Raw genomic sequence first — 21,478 nt, 5'->3', positions numbered from 1 at the left:
TGAGGGAAACATTTCGAGGACTTCATCCAGTTTTCACCCACACACCAATCTGAGGCAAGAGTCGAGTCCCTCACACTCACACACATGTGGGTAAGTAATAGATGACATACTAGAAGGAAAGGAGGACATCAGAGCGGAGACACTCGTCAGACACAAAGGTACATTATTTCCAGCACAGTACCAGTACCTCAGGCGGAAAATGATAGTCACAGCCTTAAAAAAAAAAATAAAAAAGGAATGTGAAATCCAGAGAAAAGCTAAAAAGCACATGTGAAAGTCCAGATGTTTGAAATCTACGTGCAAGTGTGCATTAAGGATATTGTGCTGTATTGGTGTAGGTGCATGCAAAGTGATGCTGAATGTGTTTAGAAATGATGAGGGGTAAACATCATCGCCATGGTAACATGGAAGAAACTTTGTAACAAGCTGCTGTGCCTGCAGCAACATCACATCCTGTTGTCATTTTCTGGAAATTACCTGTTTTTTCAGTCAGTCACACATACGCATGTGTGTATTTATATATGCATTGATACCTAGTATTTATCTCTATAAAGATCTATCTATCCAAAAAAAATGTTTTTTCTCACATCACACATATAAACCTGTGAAAGTGTTAAGCAGAAGACAGCGAGACAAGCCACTGTACGGGGAGCAGATCACAGTCAGACAGGACAAGCCGTGTTAACAGTGACCCAGTCGAGGTCTGTGTCAGACTCTGTGGGAGAGCATGTGTGTGTGTTGAGACACAAGTCGAGACAGTGTGTGTTCCCACAGATATAACCCGCTCTTTCCACCGCACCTACCTTGTGGGAACTTCGCTTCAAGGCATGGCAAAAAATAGATATACAAACACACACAAACAAAACAAAAAAAGGATTGTTAGCCGTTTCCAGCTAAATAAGAAGTTGCCATAGATGCACTTCCTGGACCACCAGGCGTGTCATCACTCAAAAGGGGAAGCTGGTATCAGGGTAAGCAAATACAACTACAACTAAAATACTGGTATTGTAAACCGCAGTCTTAGTGTTAGTAGAGGCATAAGAGAGAGGTGGAGGGAGGCCACTGTGTTATTTTTCTAATTCTTTATGACTGAGGATCTCCATAATAGGGAAGTCTGTGAGTGTGTGTGAGGGCCGGGGGTCCCTCAAAGAACTGTTGACAGGCTTTGTGGATATCTGGGCCATGAATCCAAACCCCAAATTGAGGGGATTTGTTTGCCAGAGCAGGAGAGGGAACACTTAGAGGTTTGCTCCAGCTGCAGAGAAAACCACAATACCTCAGTTCAGCAAACAGCAGCTTTTTGGCATTACACATCACAGAAGAAAGCAACTCCTGGAGTCAAAATATATCTACTCAATTATTTTTTACTGTTACTGACAAGTACTAATGTACACAGACACAAGCATAAACACACAACTATGCTTAAAATATGTGTAAAGCCTTTTTTTTCTTTCTTCTCTTCTTTGCCTATCATGCATCTGTTCAGTCCAACTCAGATCTACTTCCACCCCTATGACTCAAACACAAATACAAACTAGGCTGAGGTTGTGACATGTCATTCCTTCTGAACAATACAGAAAACATGCCTCTGCAAACAAAGTTACACACTGAGACACATGATCTGTTCTTTCCTGTGCCTTGGTTTTATGATCAAATCTGTTTATTACCAAAAAAAGACAAAATATATTTGACTTTCAAACATGATGCAGCAAATGTAATGATAGAAGTGCACTAGCACCTATATAGCCGTCATGATACTGAGCTAAGGAGCTTTTAACTCAAAGCACGTGGAAAAGTCATGAGGCGTCAAGTGTCTAAACCACAGACAGACACAAGTGACAGACACTAGAAACAAAATACACAGACACACACACTTCCTTTCTCTTCTTACATACATCCTCACATTAACACACATTTTCTAGACTCTAGTCACAAAATCATAGTGGATAGAATTGGTACCACAAATGAACTTTTAAAAAATGTGGGAGAAAAATCCAATCATCTACCACAGTGACTGTCTGATACAATACAATTCAGTCTTTTGCATTAAGTTTTACATCTGAACAATGGAAATCTGAGTAGCTGAAAAAGAGAGCTGAGGACAGTCAAAAAACCCACACAGAAAAGAATAGCAAATGAGAAAGCGATTATTTTAGCAGTGATCTACACATTGGCAAGCAGGGTGAAAAACATACATGTTCATTCTGACTATTAAGGTACATGGTACTGTTTGCCACAGCATCTTATTGTGTGGCCTTTGAGCTTCAAAGGTGTGTTAAGTGACTGTTTCTGAATAAAAGGACGATACAGATGGTTTTGTTTTAGCCCATTAACAATTCTCATATTGTTAACATAGCCACTTTCCATTTTTTAAATGCTTGACACAGTGAGATTTATTTCCAGCTTTCATTACAGTCTTTCATCTATATCCCTACAGCTTAAAAATAAACTTGCAGAGACTCCATTGTGCTTATGCACATAATGAGTTATTATAAGGTAAATATTCTGTCACCTTTATATTTTGCTTTCAAGAAAACTCTACTCGTTCTAAGATAAATCAGAGGCCTATTGGAGAGAGAGATATTGAAAAGCATCAAGGGCTATGTTGTCAGAAAATAAAACCTTACAGGAAATTAACTGATTATTTCTCAGGCTGAGTCCTATTCGTTCAACTGTGGCCATTCTCACTATGTGTCATAATAACTTCACCAGCATTATTATAGAGACTAGGAAAGCAAGGGCTTGAGTGAGTCTCCTAAAACTTCCCAAATAACCTCCAGTTTTATGGAAATGGTGATGAGTGCAAAGTTATTTTGAACCATAGTAACAATGACTACACTGGTAACATTAGGGCTATGTTCACTTTACAAGCAAATGTGACCCAAATTCTATTTTTTTTTTGGCTCTCACTTGACAGAGATCAGATTTTTCAGAGTAGTGTGGACATAGAAATCCAGTTTTGTCCAATCAGATCAGGGTCACTTACATTTGTGGTCCTACGTTCGATACATATCTGATCAGTTGTCATTCGACCGCTGTGAGAATGGTCATATTAGACTTCATGTGTTTTGCCCATACATCCATGGTTTTTCGTACTTCACTTGTAGGTGTACATTTTGAGTCCTGTCAACGTTGTGGTGATGTGCCAATACCAGAATGTAGCCCCAGACATCCTGTTTTGGAGGAACTGTTCCTCAATGAAACCCTACACATCACAGCCCCTCCACTCCTAAGTCCTCTCCTGGCTACAACCACACCTCTCTCTCCAGGAGTAGCTGCTAATAAAGCTAAAGCTATGGCTTTGGTGCTCTTTTGTCTTTTCACCCTTATCCTTAACATATGTTATTTGTCACTTGTCATTCAACCTCTGCAGCAAAATCATACAGGAGATGAAGCTTGCATCGACAAGTCATTCATTATTTCCCAAATGCCTGTTTTGCAAATGTGACAGGGTTTTTTTTTGTTTTGCTGTTTCAATGCAAATGTGTGTGACATTATCATTTACATGGGAGGCGTTTCAGGCCAGAGATCTGTTCACACTGATGTCAGATAAGGGTCACTTCAAACATTAATGTGAATAGTCTAGGCAAAAACATCGAATCTGGGGAAATTATCAGAGTTAAGCATTGAGCCCTGTAATGTGAACACTCAATTTTCCTTTAAATAAAAAAGAAAAAAATATATTGTAAAATGTGGTAGTTTACTTTAGTGCTTTTTTGCTTAACAGTAAGTGGCTGTTCTGTATAAAATTCTTATTGTCAGATCATCCTGAAGTAGAATTTTGATGGCATGAATGGGGATTAAAAGTCACCAGAAAAAGGTCAGCAGAAATTATCCTGTAGGGTTGGGTGTGACATTTATGAGGTATCAGGCATATTAAAGAGGCATTTACATTAAAGCTTTGCACAAACACAAACAGTGATACTAACTAAATGAGAGCAAAATAATAGAGCACTGAATGCTGCGTAATGTATGAGTCTTTCATGCTCCAATAAATGAAAGAACTGTCATCAGACACAACACCACTCTTGTTTCAAGACTGGTTTCTTGAGCTGCTGTGCTGGGTCTTTCCAGTTGAGTTCAGTGGTTAGCCTAAGCCTATTGTAGCTCTTTGGCTGTATGTCCAGAGTGCAGAAAGGCTCTTTATTCCAGCCTATATTTGCATAATAATCGGGTCTGAACTGTGTCAACTCTGCGCCTGAGCTCTGCTCCAACAGCTGATGAAGCAGTAGGAGCATGCGCTGCTGACCCATGATGCCTTGCGGGCGTGGGAGCTGTGTGGGTTAAAGGCTGGGATTTTGAGGGCTCTCTTAATTGGTTATGACAACAGGAAATGACATCAGCTACAGGCCTAGGGGGCTCTGTGTCTGCCAGTCCTAAGAATCAGATGATCGCTGCGTGTTGAAGAACATGATTCTTCTTATAAGACCAAACTATATATTTAGATACTTTACAATGAAAAAGCAAAGCCAACTAAAATCCACAACACACATAAACACACACAAATACCACCATGGACACAAAGTCCTCTCTGTTGCTAGGGCCTGTACAGCACAGCAGAGTGTCTGCTCTACAGTGATAATGAGGACTCACTGCTGCTATCAGCTTTGTTTAGCAGCAGATCACTGTGCTTCTGAGACAATGCCAGCTTTTACACACAGTCCAGGGCATCAAACACATGGCCACTCAATCTTTGCTGTCTTTCAGGCTTAGTGGAATGAGGAGACAGGGCTTGGGGGGCATGGAAGGGGAAAATAATAATTTAAGAAAACTGTAAGGAAAGGGGAGGGTGTTAGGTGGGAGGATGACGAAGGCCAGGCAATTGTGTCAAGCATGGAGGTTACAGGACGAGCTTGCGTGATTGGTGGCTGCTGCACGGGTGTGAGATGATACGTACCTTCTCCACGTCAGCCTTAGTCACGTTAATGTCAGCATCCATCTTCTCAAAGTATTGCTGTGCTCTGTCTGCCTCTTTGCAGTCTCTCTCAAACCTTCTTTTACACTGAAAAAAGAGAGAAAAACAAATTCAATTTGGTCACTGATGTTAAATCAGTCATTTCCTGCCATGAGCTGTAGCAGGAAACACTCTATAACTTGACCTTTAAATGAGCACGGTAATGAACGTCATAACATGTACATATACGTCATATAGATTTCTGGTGCAGCATTGTGTGCGGCAGAGGTCAGTCTATGCCACTGACACAGCGATGGGGGTCTGTCAAAGTCTGCAGCCTGCAGATTAAATAAATGTTCATAGTGGTCATTTGTGTACTGAAAAACAAGTATTCATTCAACCCTCTTTCGACCCCTCTAACTGAACAATCAGTGTTTGTTGGGCCAGCGTGCACTCTGAACTACGCCTATCGGCCTCGCGCACAATGGGATCATTGAACGCTCAGCAAAGTTTGAGGAGGACAAGGCAGTTATGCATCTCTCTCACACTCTGTCTCTCTCCCCCGTCAAAGGGGCCAAGCAGAGATAAGAGGTGGTGTTCTGTGCAATCTCTTTTTAAACTCCTTCACTTAAACAAATAATACAGACACTCCTGGATTTAATCTTATCTAGGTCTTGAGCTAATCTTGAAATTATACAGTAATGTTTTCTAAATCAATGTTATTCTGGCCTACTATTAACAAATGAAAGGACACACAAGTGAAACTTACTTTTGTATTTCTACTTCAGCATTTTCACATTTGTGGCCTCCCGCTCAGGGAGGATAACATAAATCATGCAATAACACATTCATTAAAAGCACCTGTAAGCTTTAAACCAACATTATTTATTATTTATTTATATATTCAACCCATGCTTTAAACCACTGCCCTGTTTCCATTTTGAGTAAAATAAATGGCACATTGTACAAGGTCTATGATGAAGACAGAACAGGAGGTCCCTCAGGGCTCTGTACATGGTCCTCTGCTAATGTTTTCTTTGTTTAGTTAGAAACAGACACTTTGCTCCCTCAGCTTTTGATGATGATGTACTTAATAGTCACACTGCTTCTGTGTATCACATGGCAATGGTAGGCCTTAATGTATTTGATGCATGATTTAATGAATACCTAAAGCAACTTAAAGCACAAAGCTAAAATGAAGTTACTGTAGTCCTGTGTGTGTTGTTCTCTTTGCAAACATACAAATATAGGCCATGATATATAGACAAATACTTCATCTTTTTGTCATAACTGAGGCTGGGTTTTGACAACCAGCTGATTTTGAAAAAAAAAAAAAAAGCCAAAATACCCGCATTCGTAGGCATTGGAGCTGATAAATCCAAATATGTCACATCACCCTTTAAACCTCTCATCCCTCATTTGCATTACCAAAAAGCAATGTCAAAAACATTGAGATAACATTAACAAGCACTGTTTAAAATAATATACGTCACCTGTAGCAGATATAATTAGCTGCAGCTAATAATGTTCTGATTTATTAAAAAATGTAACTTGCATGATTAAATAATTTTTGATGTTTGAAATAATCATACTAGAAATTAAAATACAGAAGAGTTTTAGTGAAAAAGTGAACTGCAGAAGTGTGGTCTGAAATAATTAAAAACATGTTTATGTTCTACTTTCCTCTCTCTCTGAGTCACTGTACCAACAATCATCAATAACTGCTACGAGAGAGCAATGGTAGTAGTGTAAAATAATGGGGTCGCTTACTGATTCCAGCTGTTTCCACGAGCTCTCAATGTGTTGCTGTGCCTTACGCCCATCATGGAAGTGCTGTCACAAGAGTTGGGAAAGGAAAAAAAATATTAGAAATATTATCATACAATTCACAAGCTTAGGGGATTATAAAGCAGGTGACCTTGACATAGTAGGGATAATAAATTAGAAGCAATTGGAATGGGAGTCTCAACCATACCATTAAACACTATGGATATTACTCACACTGTGACAGGGAGGTATTAATGTGAGCTGAGAAAGTAGGGCAAATTCAAATAGATACTACACTGTAGTGACATTAAATATTATGACCACATAACCCACAGGCTTAACTCTTGGAGAATTGTAAAAGCCTGAGCATATGGCTGCAAGTCAGTTTGATTGAAGAGCAGTCGAATCAAAACCCATCAGTTAAACACAGGTGCACCAAGAAAGAGCAGTGCTACAACTCCAACAAAGATTAAGTACCAATACTAAAAGGCAACTGAGTGAAGGTTTGTACTAAGTATTCCAATAAAATAAAAAAGGTCAAACATACTGTAGATCAAGTAACAATGACAAACAGTGGGACTAATATAACAGTGTGGTAAAGCCGCTGACGCTGCTTTTATGAGGCTACAAAGTCACATGTCATGTACAGAGCATGTTGCCAAAGGCAAGGTTTGTGTTGTTAAAAAATAACTGTCCTCTGTGCTTTCTGCCAGCACCTAATGCATACATAAGAGATGCACTAATTCCATGAGCTCAGTACAAACGATATGAATGAAATCTGCACATTTCTTTAACAAGGAATATCTAAACAGAAGAGCTTTACAAAAATGTAGTCATTCCTTAAGGCTTCCTTATCTCAACAACTACTGAACATGTTCCATTGAAATTTGGTAGACATACTTGTCCCCCCATAGGATGAACTGTAATAACTTTGGTAATCTCCTGACTTTTCCTCTAGTGCTACCATGAGGTCAATATTATAAACTGTCCAATATGTACATTTATGGACATATACATGCAACAAAAATTATGATCAGCCTCAACTGTTGTGGTTCAATGGTCAGGAAAGTGGGTCAAAAGTCTGCTTGCTCAAAGCCAATTTTTACTTGCCATTATACAAATAGTTTTATTTATTGGCGGTTATCAAACAACAAAGACAAAGCAGCGGCAAAGTTAATTGTCATGAAAATTTAATCCCTTTTATTGCCCTTGCTCTTACACTTGAAGCAAACTACACAATATATAGTTTGAGTTTCGCCCATATCCTCTAATGCCACCCTACTAAATTCCTGTTTCCAGGATAAATGAAATGTTCGCTTTCACTTCAGCTCAAAAAATGTGTTCTTTCCCACCACCATTTCCTCAAAAATGCCATATCAGCAACGCTCATCAGAAATGAGAAGCATAATGGCTCAAAAAAACGACGTGTTTAGTTGTTTTTTATCACTTTCCTGATCAAGAAAGTGAGCTGCTGGATTAACTGGCCCAATGTGGCATTTTACTTGCCCTGGGTAATCTTTATTGTTAAGCCTTAGCTGTTTTTTGTTTTTAGTGAAAATTAGCAAATGTTAGCATGTTAAAATAAGATGGTAGGAATGGTAAACATTATACCTGTTTAATATTAACATCATCATTGTCTTAAGCTCTTTTGTTAAACAAAGAACACATGTTCTTACTGTTAAAAACACTATACTGATTAACTTCTTTGTGGGTTTTTTGATTATTTTAATAGGTCTGTTATTGGCCTGCCCCTGAATGAACATCTTCACTTGATACATGCAACAGTTGCACCCGAACATGACAGTTACAACCATTAGATGAGAAAGTATACAAAACATAGAAAGGCTAACTGAAAAAGCAAGACCAGTAATGATAAGTTTACACATACCATGAGATAAAACATAGGATGCTCACCAGGAGCCAGATATTGTAATCTAGGGGGAGACAGACAGGTCACAGTGGATTTTGGCACCATTAAGTGTGGCATATTCGACAATGGCTAGGTGGCAGCTGCTGGTCTGAACTCACACAGCACACACACTGTGTGTTTTTGTAAAAGGCCTTACTTGGCCTATCTCGCTCCAGGGGACCAGAGCACTTGGCCCGGAGGCAGAGCACATCACTCTACAGCTCTCTGTGTGGATCATAGCCAGACACCCGAGAAACACACCAAAGCCCCAATTTTAAACCTTTTTTAAATTGCATTGCAATTACTCATAAAGCATACAAATAATTCCTACATTTTCTGCAGTCATGTTAATTTGCCAAAGCATCCAAAAAAAATCAAATTAGGGTGAAAATGACACACAGACTTGACTATCAATGAGATATCCCCCTGGTTACGCTGACTGCGGAAGCTAGGGTCAGTAGCTGAGCTGAATATCGATGCTGCCATTCAATAACGGAACCAGGCCATTATAAAGAACAGAAAGCTTTTGCTTGTACTTCTCTTGAATTTCAGTGCGCTGGATAGCACAAGGAAGTCCTCAGTATTCTGCTTACTAACTCAGAGGCACTAGCAAGAGATGTGAAATTAATACTGATGTAGGAGGCCCTAAAGGTTAATCTCACCTGTATAACACTGGACACTGAGAGGAGTTAGTGAGAATGTGCCCTGGTTTACCTCACGTAGTCGCACTTCTCATTTCCCAAAGTTTCGAGGGAAGCTGAGTAAAATAAGGAAGTGCTCCAGTGTTTCAGAGGAAGTATTTCAGCTGTAACAGAAAATGGGACATTGTGGAGCCTTTAAAGTCGGTCCAGGGTCTAATCAGGTGTTTTGTTTTTTTCAAACGACCCTGACCTTCAAATTCCTGTTCAATGAGAAGAATTTTATTCAGTGATGAAAACATGTCTTACTAAATGATGATAAGATACAGTGGAGATACCTCGAAGCCTTTTCACGACACGCAGCAGCAGACTGGATGACATCATTGTTACTGTGGAGCATTCTTTCAACCAAATATTTGTCTCCATAACAACATATCTGAAAAATATCCAGACTTGCGTGCTGTCTGCGTCAACAAATCTTCTATCACTATGAAGATAAATAAACTACGCTGACAATCTTCCCCAAACAGCTCGATCAGATTCACAAGATCCTGCTGGATGATGAAGATCTACAGACCACGACCAAGAAATGTGAGCTCTTTCACTTTCAAACATGATAAAAACGAGCGCATCATCGTTTGTGACAAACAGCCATCTGGCATGCAGGTATAAATGCTGCAGCCATTTAGGCAGATGCTCTGCAGTGTTTAAATTCGTAGACTGCAGGATACCTCTCGGCCCATCCAGCCCTTCTGTTCAACACAACAAAGAGTAGACACATCCCATCTTTCTTTATCCCTCTCAGTAACAGCATGCGACTGCTAGCTCTGTCCAGGACATCTGGGGTACTTCAACAGGTCGCTGACCTGAAGCTGCCACTCTCAGTTACCCAGACACCGCGACAGAGAGAGAGAGAGAGAAAAAAAGCTGGACTTAACGTGCTAACAGATTTCTGACTTCAGACTCCAAACTTTAACTACATCGATATGTTAACTGTAATAAAAGTGGGACTGGAAAGTATGATTACTATCCATCCAGGCACATTAGATCAGCAGATCTAATGTTTACTTAATAATGAGAAACAGGATGGCTGCCTGTGCTATGACTACATTTTCATAGAAAAAGGACTTACTCTTGCTGGCCCCTGCTCTTGTGCACCTCCTGGTACAACACAGACCACCACACTCCCTCCAGGCACCCTAACAAGCCCCTCCAGGATGTTGCGATCACAACAATTGATGCAAATTCAACCAATCGCTGTGAATTCTGCCTGACCTTGCAATTTTGTCCAATCACAGCAACTTTTCCACAAGTTTGACCAACCATCATCGTTTCCTATGAGTTCATCAATTATAGCAGTCACCAACTTAGATCACCAAACCCACTTCCTTGTCTGTGGCTGTGAAGATGCAGAGATGTGCGCCACGAACGTCTTCACATTTATCAACAAAAATTACCACTAAAAATCATACGAGGCAATTCCCTCATGCACAAAAGCAGGGGTAAACTGTTTTGCACCATGTGCAACGTCGTGGTGGAACACAACCCAAAGTCATCACTTGACCAACACGTTTCTGCCACAAAACACATTGCAAAAAAAAAAAGCCTAAACCTATCGCAGTTTTAAAAAAAAGTTGCCTTGTAATCAAGCATGTTACGCCGCAACAATCTCTGCCAAAAAAAAAAACCGCAAAACCCTGGGGGACTAATTAACACAAGGCATAAATAAAAGATGTATTACTAGATAAGGTTATAAACGACGTTACTTCTGTTATAGATTTCAGTCAATCCAGTTCCGAAAGACGGAATCTTTCTCTGCATACACACAAGCACTGCTTCTATTACAGTCTACAGTTTGCCTTATCTGCCACTGTACTCTCTAGTGTCATCCTTGTACCTGACTGAGCTGAGGTGAGACAGACATGCTCTGATAGGGCTGGCTGTGGCATACACTCTGAGTGACTCACAAGCTGTCCCTTTCATGTACACATTCATAAACTGAGACATATGGTGAGAGCAAGACAATGTCTGACAAATAAGACCGGAATGAAAACTTCGCTCCAGCACCACATTTGCACTTGTGAGTTTACATGTGTGAAGAGGTGCACATGTACATCTGTGTGCACATAAACAAGCTTTCACTGATCTGTTAGTCATTCATTGACATGATTTGGTTCATAGGAATGTGCACCTGCAGTCCAGCACAGTTGTCAGCACACATATATTCATTAGGTACCAGAAATAGCCGCAAGTCATACAAGATCTACGGACTGAAGAGATGATTAAACCTCATGAGAGCTCCACTGACTTTTCCTCCTCATGTTTTTACCATTAGGCGACGGTTCAGATGGAGTATTATTGCAGAGGTAATTCATACTGAAGTATTCTGGATTGAGATGTGTATGCAGCAGCTATGGGAAGATCCAACAATCAACCCTCCCTCTCTGCTTCCTATTTGTCCACTCAACACAAGAAGGCATTTGAGGCCACTCAAGAGAGACACATTGTTCCTCCACTGTGCTTGCAGCTCACTTCTCTGCCCCCTACGAGACAAATGAGGACTCTGCCAAACCCACCTAATGATATTTTACAGTGCATTACAGTTTTTAGCTGACTTTTCGTTAAATGTAACACTTAATTTCCATGCCCTGCTGGCTGAATGAGATGTATTCTTTTTTCAATTTTTCTAGCTGGTTGAACATGTCACATCAAAGCAGGATGAGACAGATAGTACTCCACCAAAAAATATAATTATGTGCTGTGCTGTGGGTGCAAGTGGATACAAAAGAGCACAGGCTGAACTTTCCCTCAAGTGGACTCCTTTAGCAACATGTTATAAATACAGTGTAGTAACATTTGTAAATGTTACAAGGGTTACAGTAAATGGGACATCTCTGGAGGTCGTGCTGAACCTTTAAGGGTCTTTATCAGTCCTTATTAGAGAGGATACCTAAGCCCTGCGATCAGAGGCCTGGTTAGGACAGCAGCATGCTGACCAAACACCTTATTATGATTCCTCAGCACAATCACAGTCCTGTGAGACTCAGGCCTTTCATCCCATATTAACCCTGCCTGCTCTTCATTATTGCCTATCATACTATTAGGCTACAAACAAGCAATGCTGGTCAAATGAGGTCATGACATATTTTGATGTTCCTTCCTTTACAAATTAAGAATGAAAGAATGAAATATGTTTGCATAACACAATAAATTGAACAGTCTGACCTCTAAAGCCAGGTTCCACTTTTGTAAAAACAAGTATATCTGCCCTAAAAGAAAATCCTTTAAGACAACATTCTTGGCCTCACCTCCTGTGCCACCCCAAGCTGAGCTTAGCAAGAGGTTCACTCAGGGAAATAGCAAAGCGAGGTGAGGAGAGTTACAAAACAGCCCCACGTGAGCAACTAAATGAGGTATTATTTTTCTTTCTCCCTCTGGTTTGTATTTTGGATTTTACCTGTGCAATAAGCTCTCTAAAACCCAGGATGTTTAGGCCCTGAACCCCATCTAATCCCACTGTCTGGAACTGACTGCACAGCTCTGCCTGACACAGACTCAAATTAAAAAGCTGCAACAGAAAAACACAGAGGCCACACCCACACTAATACGTTTCGATTTAAAAAACAACTTTTTAAAAAGAAAATGATCTCTGTACACACAAGAGTTTTAGAAATAATCTCCATCTCTACAAACATGCCTGAAAACACATATCACATGACCATACACACAATGCACTCTGGGCATTGTCTACTCTTGGTTGATTGCTGAGTGGATAACAGATTCGATGTCACTGCTAAGAAAATATGGCGACATATTAGAGCGGTGCTGGGAGCATTATCCATCGCACAGGAAGCCATGGCAATGGGACATGAGTATCAACACATGACGAGTGGTAAAAATTAATTTGAATGAAACCAGAGGAAAGAATGACCAGATGCTGGGGAAGTCCTGAGTAATGACGGCTTTACAAACAACTTTCAGAATATTACTTTTTCTAATAGTGTTACAGACAGGCTTACTATGAAACCTTGAATGTTGTAAAAAGAAAAAGAGTCAATTTTAATGAAGAGCTTTTTCTTTGTATCTTTGGGCTTGTATCTTAGTAGCCTTTTAACACTTAATTATGTCAAAGAGCATCATTCTCGATCATTCATGAGAGTCTTTGAATAAAAAATTAAAAAGAAATAAAGCTAAATAGGCTACATTTACCCTACAATGACACTGTTCTGAATACGACTGAGAAACTATTTGCTCAGTGTCTTTTATATGAAATCATCTTCTGTTCAGAAAAGACACTGAGTTATGGGGCCATGCTATGAAGGGAAACTCCCCGGCGCTGGCGAACTGAAGGCTTCTTTAGTCAAGAGCAGCAGACACATGACAAACTAGGAGAACAGAGGGGACACAAGGAGAGGAACAGGGACATTTGTGATTAAAATAGAGGAAAAGTCCAGAGACATGAAGGGGAAGAGGGGTGTCAGAGGGACATCCTGCAGCCTCAGGACAGCACGGGTCTGCCCATGGACCCTCTGTCTGGACACTGGAGATACAGATGCTATGTCAAGCCAAACAAAGCCTGGCTAAACCAAAGCCAAAAGAGCAAAACAGGCCTGGAGGGGGTGGATGAAGCATTGGAAATCCCCATTCTCTCTGCGTTTTGCTGCAACTAAAACCAAGTTGCAAATCACAACTGATCACTAATAATGCAACCCAGGGCTTCCTGTATTTTGGCAAAGTAGTGAATACAGCAGCAGAGTTGTCACCAGTTGTGCATACTCTACACATACTCTAAAAAAGGTCACTCTGCCTCTGAGCAGCCCTCTGGTTTTGGTTTTCCACTCCAGTTCCCTCAGCTGGACTACCGTGACATAAGAGCCCATGACAGATTTTTCAGAAAGTACTTTTTAGCTTTCTCTCTGCTCCTCCAACAACTCTATGGATTTTAATGGGCACCACACTGTTATCTATGAATCATGCGCTGCAGGTCCACCGCTCTTCCAAATCACTTTGTAATGGTGAGGACGAAAGTGACTTCAACATTTAAGAATAGTGTGCGGTGCACCAATCTTTTGTAATATGGTTTATAAAAGAGAGAAATAAGCCTCTAATGATAGAGAGACGATGACTTTGTTCCATAAAAAGGACTCAGTCAGTCACATTCTGCTCTTCTGGCAAGCCTTTGGGTGTATCTATATTTACTCAGCGATGACCTCAGTTCATGCAGAATAGAGTATGCAGAGGGAATGGGCTACTTAATTTCTTGTAAGCCAGTGTGTCTGTTTTCTTTTACAGAATCCACGTCCGTTTGTCTAAAGTTAATGTTTGATTTAAAACACTGGCATGAGGAGAATGACACAATGATGTGAATAAAATTACAGAGAAAGAGCTAAAAATAACACGTTGGATTAAAAAAAAGCACAACTTAATGTGAATGTAAAAACATATCTCACCGATTTTCTCTCGGCCTTGAGCTCCTGCAGGTAGCGTGAAAGCTCAGTGATGATTTGAGACGTCAGGTTCTCCGCTATGACCTCGTGTTGACCCGCGTAGTCATTTAATTCGTTAAGTGTCGTCAGGAAGGCTCGACAGAAGGTGTACCTGGTTAGACAAAGGAAGTGACGTCAGAAGAAAGGCAGTATTAATACAGGGACATCTTTAAAGAAGAATTTTACATTCTTGGGAAATACCCTCATGGTTTTCTGGCAGAGTTAGGTGAGATACAAAGCTACAGCTAGCATTAGCATACGGTTAGCTTAGCTAAGCACTGAGACTGGAAACAGGAAGAAACAGCTAGGGTTGACAGATTGTCCAATAACAAATTCTGACTGACTGTTAAAACATAAATTTTTCATGGGGGGGGGGGGGGGGGGGGGGGGGCGACGACAACTCCTCTACGTCTCTGCCAGAAAGTGAATACATAATCAGTTTTTTTCAAAATCAGGGTGTCTACAGGCCTCAAACACTTTAATGTAATGCTTTTTAAGACCTTTTCAAGATAAATTTTACCAAATTTAAGACAGATTTGTGAACAAATCACATTTTTCCTATTTAAACACTGCAGTTAAGTATAAAGTTAAGTGGTTTATATGTGGTCCTGAACAGAGGTAGGTTTTATGTAGGAACATGATTATTAGAGTGAGGTAGGTTAATCTACATTTTGCCAACAGGTAAGTGCAAGTATGAAGTCAAAAACAGTGTCAGGTTCAGTGGTAGCTTTAAAGATTTGAAACAACAGAGATGAAACTTTTTGATGACTTTTAAGGTCTAATATTTGCAAAATTTAAGACATTTTAAGACTTTTAAAGGACCTGCAGTCAACCTGAAAATGTCAAAGTATTCCTTTAATCTATTTTATGTGCAAGATCCTTGAACTTACTTGCTCTCTTCCTCTTCTCGTGAGTTCTTCTTGGGTTGATACTTCTTTGATAAATTCCTGTGAGGACAAAGAGTTCAGCCTCGTCAGACATTTCTTACAGTATCTTTCCTAAGAGCACAGTCTGCAGACGGGTAGTGCAACCTTCCCATTATATTTCCCTGACACTGCCCTTATGGACCTGCCAAAGGATCATCCTGTACACCATTCAATCCAGCAGAGTGCTTTCTGCTACTTCCACTGCATCCCCCTTTCCTCTCCTCAGGACATAAATTATTGCCCTCCTCCAGGAGTATGCATGCAAAGCCAGTCACCAGAAACAAGCATGCTTTTCTTATGCAGCCATTGCCCTTGTTTTGACTCTGGCTGCATTTTAGCGACTCGAGATGAGTGCAGTGTGAGGAGAGGGGGAAATAAGATGTTGTGTAAGGATGAAAGAAAACATGTCACTGTAGGAGCCGAAGCTGAATTGGTATTGATGGTAATATCCTGTGAATAACAACCTTTATTATGGTTATGTCTTTCAATGTCCTTCTCTCAACCTAGCAACTGTTGTGCTTTTTGACAGGCTTCAGTAAATCATGTCATGTTTGTATCACTATGACAGTGTGACACACTCACCACCTAACTGTGTTTGAAAGCTACTCTGTCAACAGAATATAATAACATCCACCATGCTTTGGTGGATTTGGGTGCAGATTGTGTACTTGTGCCTTAAGGATGCTTTGTCTAATTATAGGGCACTGTTCTCAGTTTAAAATGAACAACCAAGTGGTGCACATCCACCAAAAAACAGACAAACGCAAACAAGATGAGCCATTTATATTTTCAGTAGGACAGAGATCAATGTTACAAAACAATAGGGAGTCATACGTCAATCTTCCAATCCTACTTTATGTCCTACAGGTACAGCGATTGCTTATTATTTTGTTGAGATAAATTCTGTAATAAACATCATGAAATTTTTTAACAATAATTAGTACACCACTGGAAACACAATTCCCCTATCTCCTTTTACAAGAGAAAAAAATAATCATTGTAAGCCAACGTCAACTGCTTTGAAAGAGCTGATATCAGTCCGTGGTAGTTGCCCTTTTTATGAGATGATAACAGTGTATTCACTGATGGAATCTAAATGCCTCAGTTTGTACAGGGGCATGCAAAATTCCTGCTGAAATAAATAATGCACGTGTTAAAAAAACATGTAGTGTGTGTCTCGCTCTGCTTACATCCCCCACGCCTCTCCTTCCCGCCGGTGTTTGCGCTGTTGCTAGGCAGATCTATCAGTCTATCTCTCACCCTGTCCTTCTCACACCATCTCTAATTATAGTGCCCACTAACCCATTCATTCTCTTACAGCCAGATGTCATGTGTCAGACTGTATTTGCCCGCTCACCTCAAAAACATAACAAACTTGTCAAAATTAGGGTAGCAGCTAGCACTTAATTAGGATGATTACACAATGTATGTTTGTGTGTGTCTTTGTCTGGAAGATGATACAGCATGAGTGCATGGCTGCTACATACTGGTTGACACTGTAACCACAGTAAAGACAGACGCCCTCACCCAGTCTCTTTTGTTAGCAGGACTTTATTCCCACTGTGTTATGGATTATGCCAGACTGGAATTTGGGGGAGTAGAGGGAGGAGGAGGCATTAATGCACTGCCCTGCAATGACTAGACTGAAGCATTGTGCATGTTTACACCATTGCAGTGGAAGAGGATTATTCATGGGATTAGTGTAGTGTGGTTAATGTGGTGATAGAAATGGTACAAAGTAGTTCAATAGCCATAGATGTCGTTCATTTGGCGAGGGATGTAGGTTGGTTGATGTGCTTCATAATATACTAGGTGTTGATCAATAATGACAATTCACTTACTCACACACTTCTGTTTTTCACATCAGCATTTAGCAAGAAAAGCACCAGAGTAACTCGTAACCTGAGAGCTGAAACTAGCAAACATTTACATGACTGACCAACTGAGTAATAGGGGTGTAAGAAAATCCTGATACACTTGAGTCTTGTGATATTATGTTGATATATTTACATGCAAAGATTTGTGGCAATGTTTAAGTTTGTGTTATGTTTAAACCCCAAGCTGCTGATAGCAGTGCATCTATCTTAAACTGCTTGACTCTCCCACTTCAGTGCAATAACATACAGCTAGCGTTAAAACAAAGAACCTATGAAATAGCCAGAGTTATAAAGGCACATTGCTAGCTCCTAAATTTGGTTTTACAAAAGTTGCACAATATCTATTTACCTGCAGTATCGCCATACACTGAATTATAAGCCCCATATCATGATTGGTATCATGATTGGTTTCGTAGTGCCAGTTTCTTGCCAGCACACAGCCCTACTGAATATATTCTCCATTAATGATTTAGTCTGATGACAATGAAAAATTACAATAATTCACAATAACATTTTTTCAGAACCAAAGGCAATGTCCTCAAGCAGCAAATCTTCACGGTAGAAAAGTTGGAACCACAAAATGTTTGGCATTTTTGCTTAACAAATGACTTAAATCTTTTATCAGTTATCAAAAAAGTTGCGGTTGTTTCTTTGAATTGATTTATTGATTCACTGACGATCATTTCCTGTCCCTGTTAGCCATATCAGTAAGCCAACACTGACAAAACAAAATCTGCCAAACTTTTCCACAGTTATATGGAACGCTGCCATTATCAAGTTTTTAAAAACACCTGTGCCTTACGCATTACGCCATGTCAACATGTCTACTGTGAAAAGGCCTGTTACCTCTGAAGGGAAGGACAGAATTAAAAGTCTCCCTAGCAACACAGTGGAGAAAAAAGAGGACTAGATCAAAAGGGGCCAAATTCCATTACTTTATTAGATCTAACAGCCCTGCCTTTCGTTTGGTTTAAGTGTCCCCGTTAGATTAAGCCCGATTTCATGAGCTAAGTTGATTAAAAGGGATAATTAGCCCTGAGGTATGGCCAAGTAGTGCTACAACAAAGAAGCACAGTGTGTTGAGAACACAGGAAAACCCTATGACTCAAGCTATCCTGTCTGTCTGTCCTAATTTCCTCATTTTAGCCTTTTTTTGACATGTGCCTATTTGCATGTGTGTGTGTGTGTGTGTGTGTGTGTGTGTGTGTGTGTGCTAGATAACAGACCCAGTTGGACAGCGGGCGCTCTGTGTAAGCACAGCAACTGAAAACATCCGCACCATCTGTGGAGCTTGAAGTTCAATAAAAGCCAACCTGCCATGGCAAGATGAGTCTACCCCGGGTTCATTTGTCAAACATATTGTAGACAGACACTGACTAATTGAATTAATGGATATCTGTACGTTTTCAACTGCAAGTACAGATCTGTGAAGTGCATATGTTCGTGACGCAGTATTTGTTGCAATGCTTTACTTTGGCTTCAAAGCATGAACTAAATTAGGAATTAGGGGTGTAACAGTACACAAAAATCACGGTTCGGTACGTACCTCAGTACACAAGTCACGGTTCGGTTTTTTTCGGTACAGTAATAAAAAAAATAGACAACTATTAAATATCTTTTACTTATTGGTAACCTTATTAAAACATACCACCACAGCAGTTAACTCTTTTTACGTTTAAATTTTTTGAATGAAACAAATATATATAAAATCCTGCTTTTTCACATTGTTTGAATGAAAAATATAAATATAAAAGTGAAAAATAAAATCCTGCTGTTTTTTTAACACATTTTTTGAATGAAAAATATAAATATACATTTCTGCTTTAACAGTTTTACTCAATTAAAATAAAAAGTATAGTATGGTATAGTATAAAAAGTATACTAGGAACTTACTTAGCTTTCCCACTTTGTTAAAGTGCAGTAAACAAAACATGCTTATATCTAAAGTGCAGCTTAAACAATTGTACTCAACCCCAATGGCGTTGGTTATTTCTTTAGCGCGATGGTCAGGGAAACGCTCTTTCTTTTTAAACAACGACGATACCGTAGTTTGCACGAGATTACTTTTTCTAGTCGTGCCGGTTAACGTTCAAACTCAGGTGGTGTGATGCGTTAGCATGTTAGACGTGTTTCCAAGTACATACCCGACCACTGTTCTGCAGTGTCGGCATACTGCTTTTGTCTTGTCCACTTGTTTATTTCCATCTTCGTATTTTACCCTGAAACCAAAGTGTTCCCAAACAGAGGACTTAAGGTTTGTGGGTGGGTCTTCAGGTTTGTCAGGCTCACTGGCCATGTTGTCAAAATGCGAGAATGCGCTGCACAAAGTGAAAGCGGAGATTTACAGTCCGTCACTCAATTATGTCCGTCGGAGAACTAGATATTTTAAATGGTTCGGCTCGCAAAAACGGAATTAAAATAAAATAAAATAAAATAATATCCTGCACCCAATAATTCGGTACAGGGTCGTGTCGAACCGAAAGTCGCGTACCGAACGGTTCGACACAAATACATGTACCGTTACGGCCCTATTAGGAATTATCTAGCAGTTGTGCACACAAACAAAAGCTTCCTGTTCATCAGTCATTGCTTTATAAATTTGACACCGTTTCCCTTATTTCAGACGTTTCCACAAATGTAAACAAAGAGAAAGAATGGAAAAAAATAAAAAAATATATATAAACAAAACAGCATTTGTGTGGAAAAAGACATAAATCTGTTTGATATGTGTCTGTATTTAAGCATGAAAAGTAAGGTGGTGCAGGGATATGCTATATGGATAATGCATGCATGTAAACACAAACTACTAGTCCTATTATCTGAAACTGACTTAAGTTGAGTGGTCTTGGGTTGAGTTGCTATGTGAATACTGGATTGGTTAGTCACTGTGAAATGGGGGGCTGGGGGTCAGTACTTAGAGCATTAGCCATATTGCCAGGCCTCTTTAAAGATGAGGATTTGTGGGTTCTGGGGGGTATCTCTTACTGTGTTAGGATGCATGAGGACTTATGAGATGGATTCTCTCCGTGCAGGACTGCTTATGCTCCCATCACTGCCTTTGAAAATCAGTGACTGCACCAAAACAGAGTGTGTGTAGGGAGAATTGGAGGGGGCGGGGCCGACACTTGTGGTTGGAAGGAGGAAAAAAAAATCTGGGTCAGACCTGGGGTTGATAATGCTGATACCTACTAGTCTCTATGGAAACACAAGCACCACCCCATCCCCCCACAACCTGACTTCCTCTTGCCTGAAGCAGAAGCTAGCAACAACAGACAGCGTGCATGCATGAGAGAGAGGCAGACAGAAAGACTCTCTACAGCCCAAAAAAAGAGAGAAAAAGATGGAGCAGTAAACAGACCTCCTCTTCTCGCTTGTTCATCTAGATCTACATTTGCACACAGCAATTATGTTTACTAATAAAACACTGCTAATGTATTGCTTCCCATATGAGGATTCTCGTTTCGGTTTCCCTCTCCAGAGGGAGGTCAGGGGTCACGGTCAGTTACATAGCAAGCTGCTGAGGATTCATTCTCCTGTTTCAAGGACACTTCAGCAGGTCAAATCATGCTGTAGATGGGGGAGGTTCTTCATCTAAGCCACCTGGATGGACCTAATTACAACCCTGCATCTCCAAATATGGAGCGCAAGTCAGCATGAGCACTCACCTAATTTGTTTTGCATAGTTGGTTTCAATCTCCGATCTCTCTTTAACGAATTTGGTGTACTTCTCCACAAATTCGATCCCCCACTGTGTATGCTTCTCCAAGTTGTCAAACTGATCCTGCAGAAAAGAAGAGGACAATATGATTAAATCACTCAGATACAAAAGAGATAGCAATCTACAAAGTATCAGGTATACAGAAAAAAGGAAGCAAAGTCAAGCGTAATAAAAGATTAAATCACCTTGATGAGGACATTGCACTGTATACAGGTTGTAGTCCTAAATTCAAATGCAATGCGCTAAGTATTAGCAAGCATCCA

At 40.1% G+C, this 21,478-nt stretch overlaps 1 protein-coding gene across 24 annotated transcripts in view; it reads right to left on the bottom strand.

Moving 5' to 3' along the window:
- fnbp1b (formin binding protein 1b) overlaps positions 1–21,478 on the bottom strand; it is a 72,776-nt gene that overhangs the window by 28,418 nt on the left and 22,880 nt on the right. For 15 of the 24 annotated variants that reach the window (XM_078162108.1, XM_078162105.1, XM_078162106.1 and 12 more), the window contains exons 2-7: positions 21,163–21,278; positions 15,585–15,641; positions 14,659–14,806; positions 6,665–6,727; positions 4,898–5,002; positions 804–818 (exon numbers count right to left, since the gene is read on the bottom strand). In XM_078162108.1, the coding sequence (XP_078018234.1) occupies positions 804–818; positions 4,898–5,002; positions 6,665–6,727; positions 14,659–14,806; positions 15,585–15,641; positions 21,163–21,278 (504 nt within the window). The remainder of the gene's footprint in view (positions 1–803; positions 819–4,897; positions 5,003–6,664; positions 6,728–14,658; positions 14,807–15,584; positions 15,642–21,162; positions 21,279–21,478) is intronic. The other 9 variants (XM_078162109.1, XM_078162118.1, XM_078162107.1 and 6 more) reach the window with 1 other exon arrangement.

Source organism: Epinephelus lanceolatus, chromosome 19 (assembly GCF_041903045.1).
Source record: "Epinephelus lanceolatus isolate andai-2023 chromosome 19, ASM4190304v1, whole genome shotgun sequence".
In the NCBI taxonomy this organism is placed as follows: Eukaryota; Metazoa; Chordata; class Actinopteri; order Perciformes; family Serranidae; genus Epinephelus; species Epinephelus lanceolatus.
The sequence above is the reverse complement of the archived record's forward strand: the minus strand, read 5'-3'. Positions and strand labels throughout refer to the sequence as shown.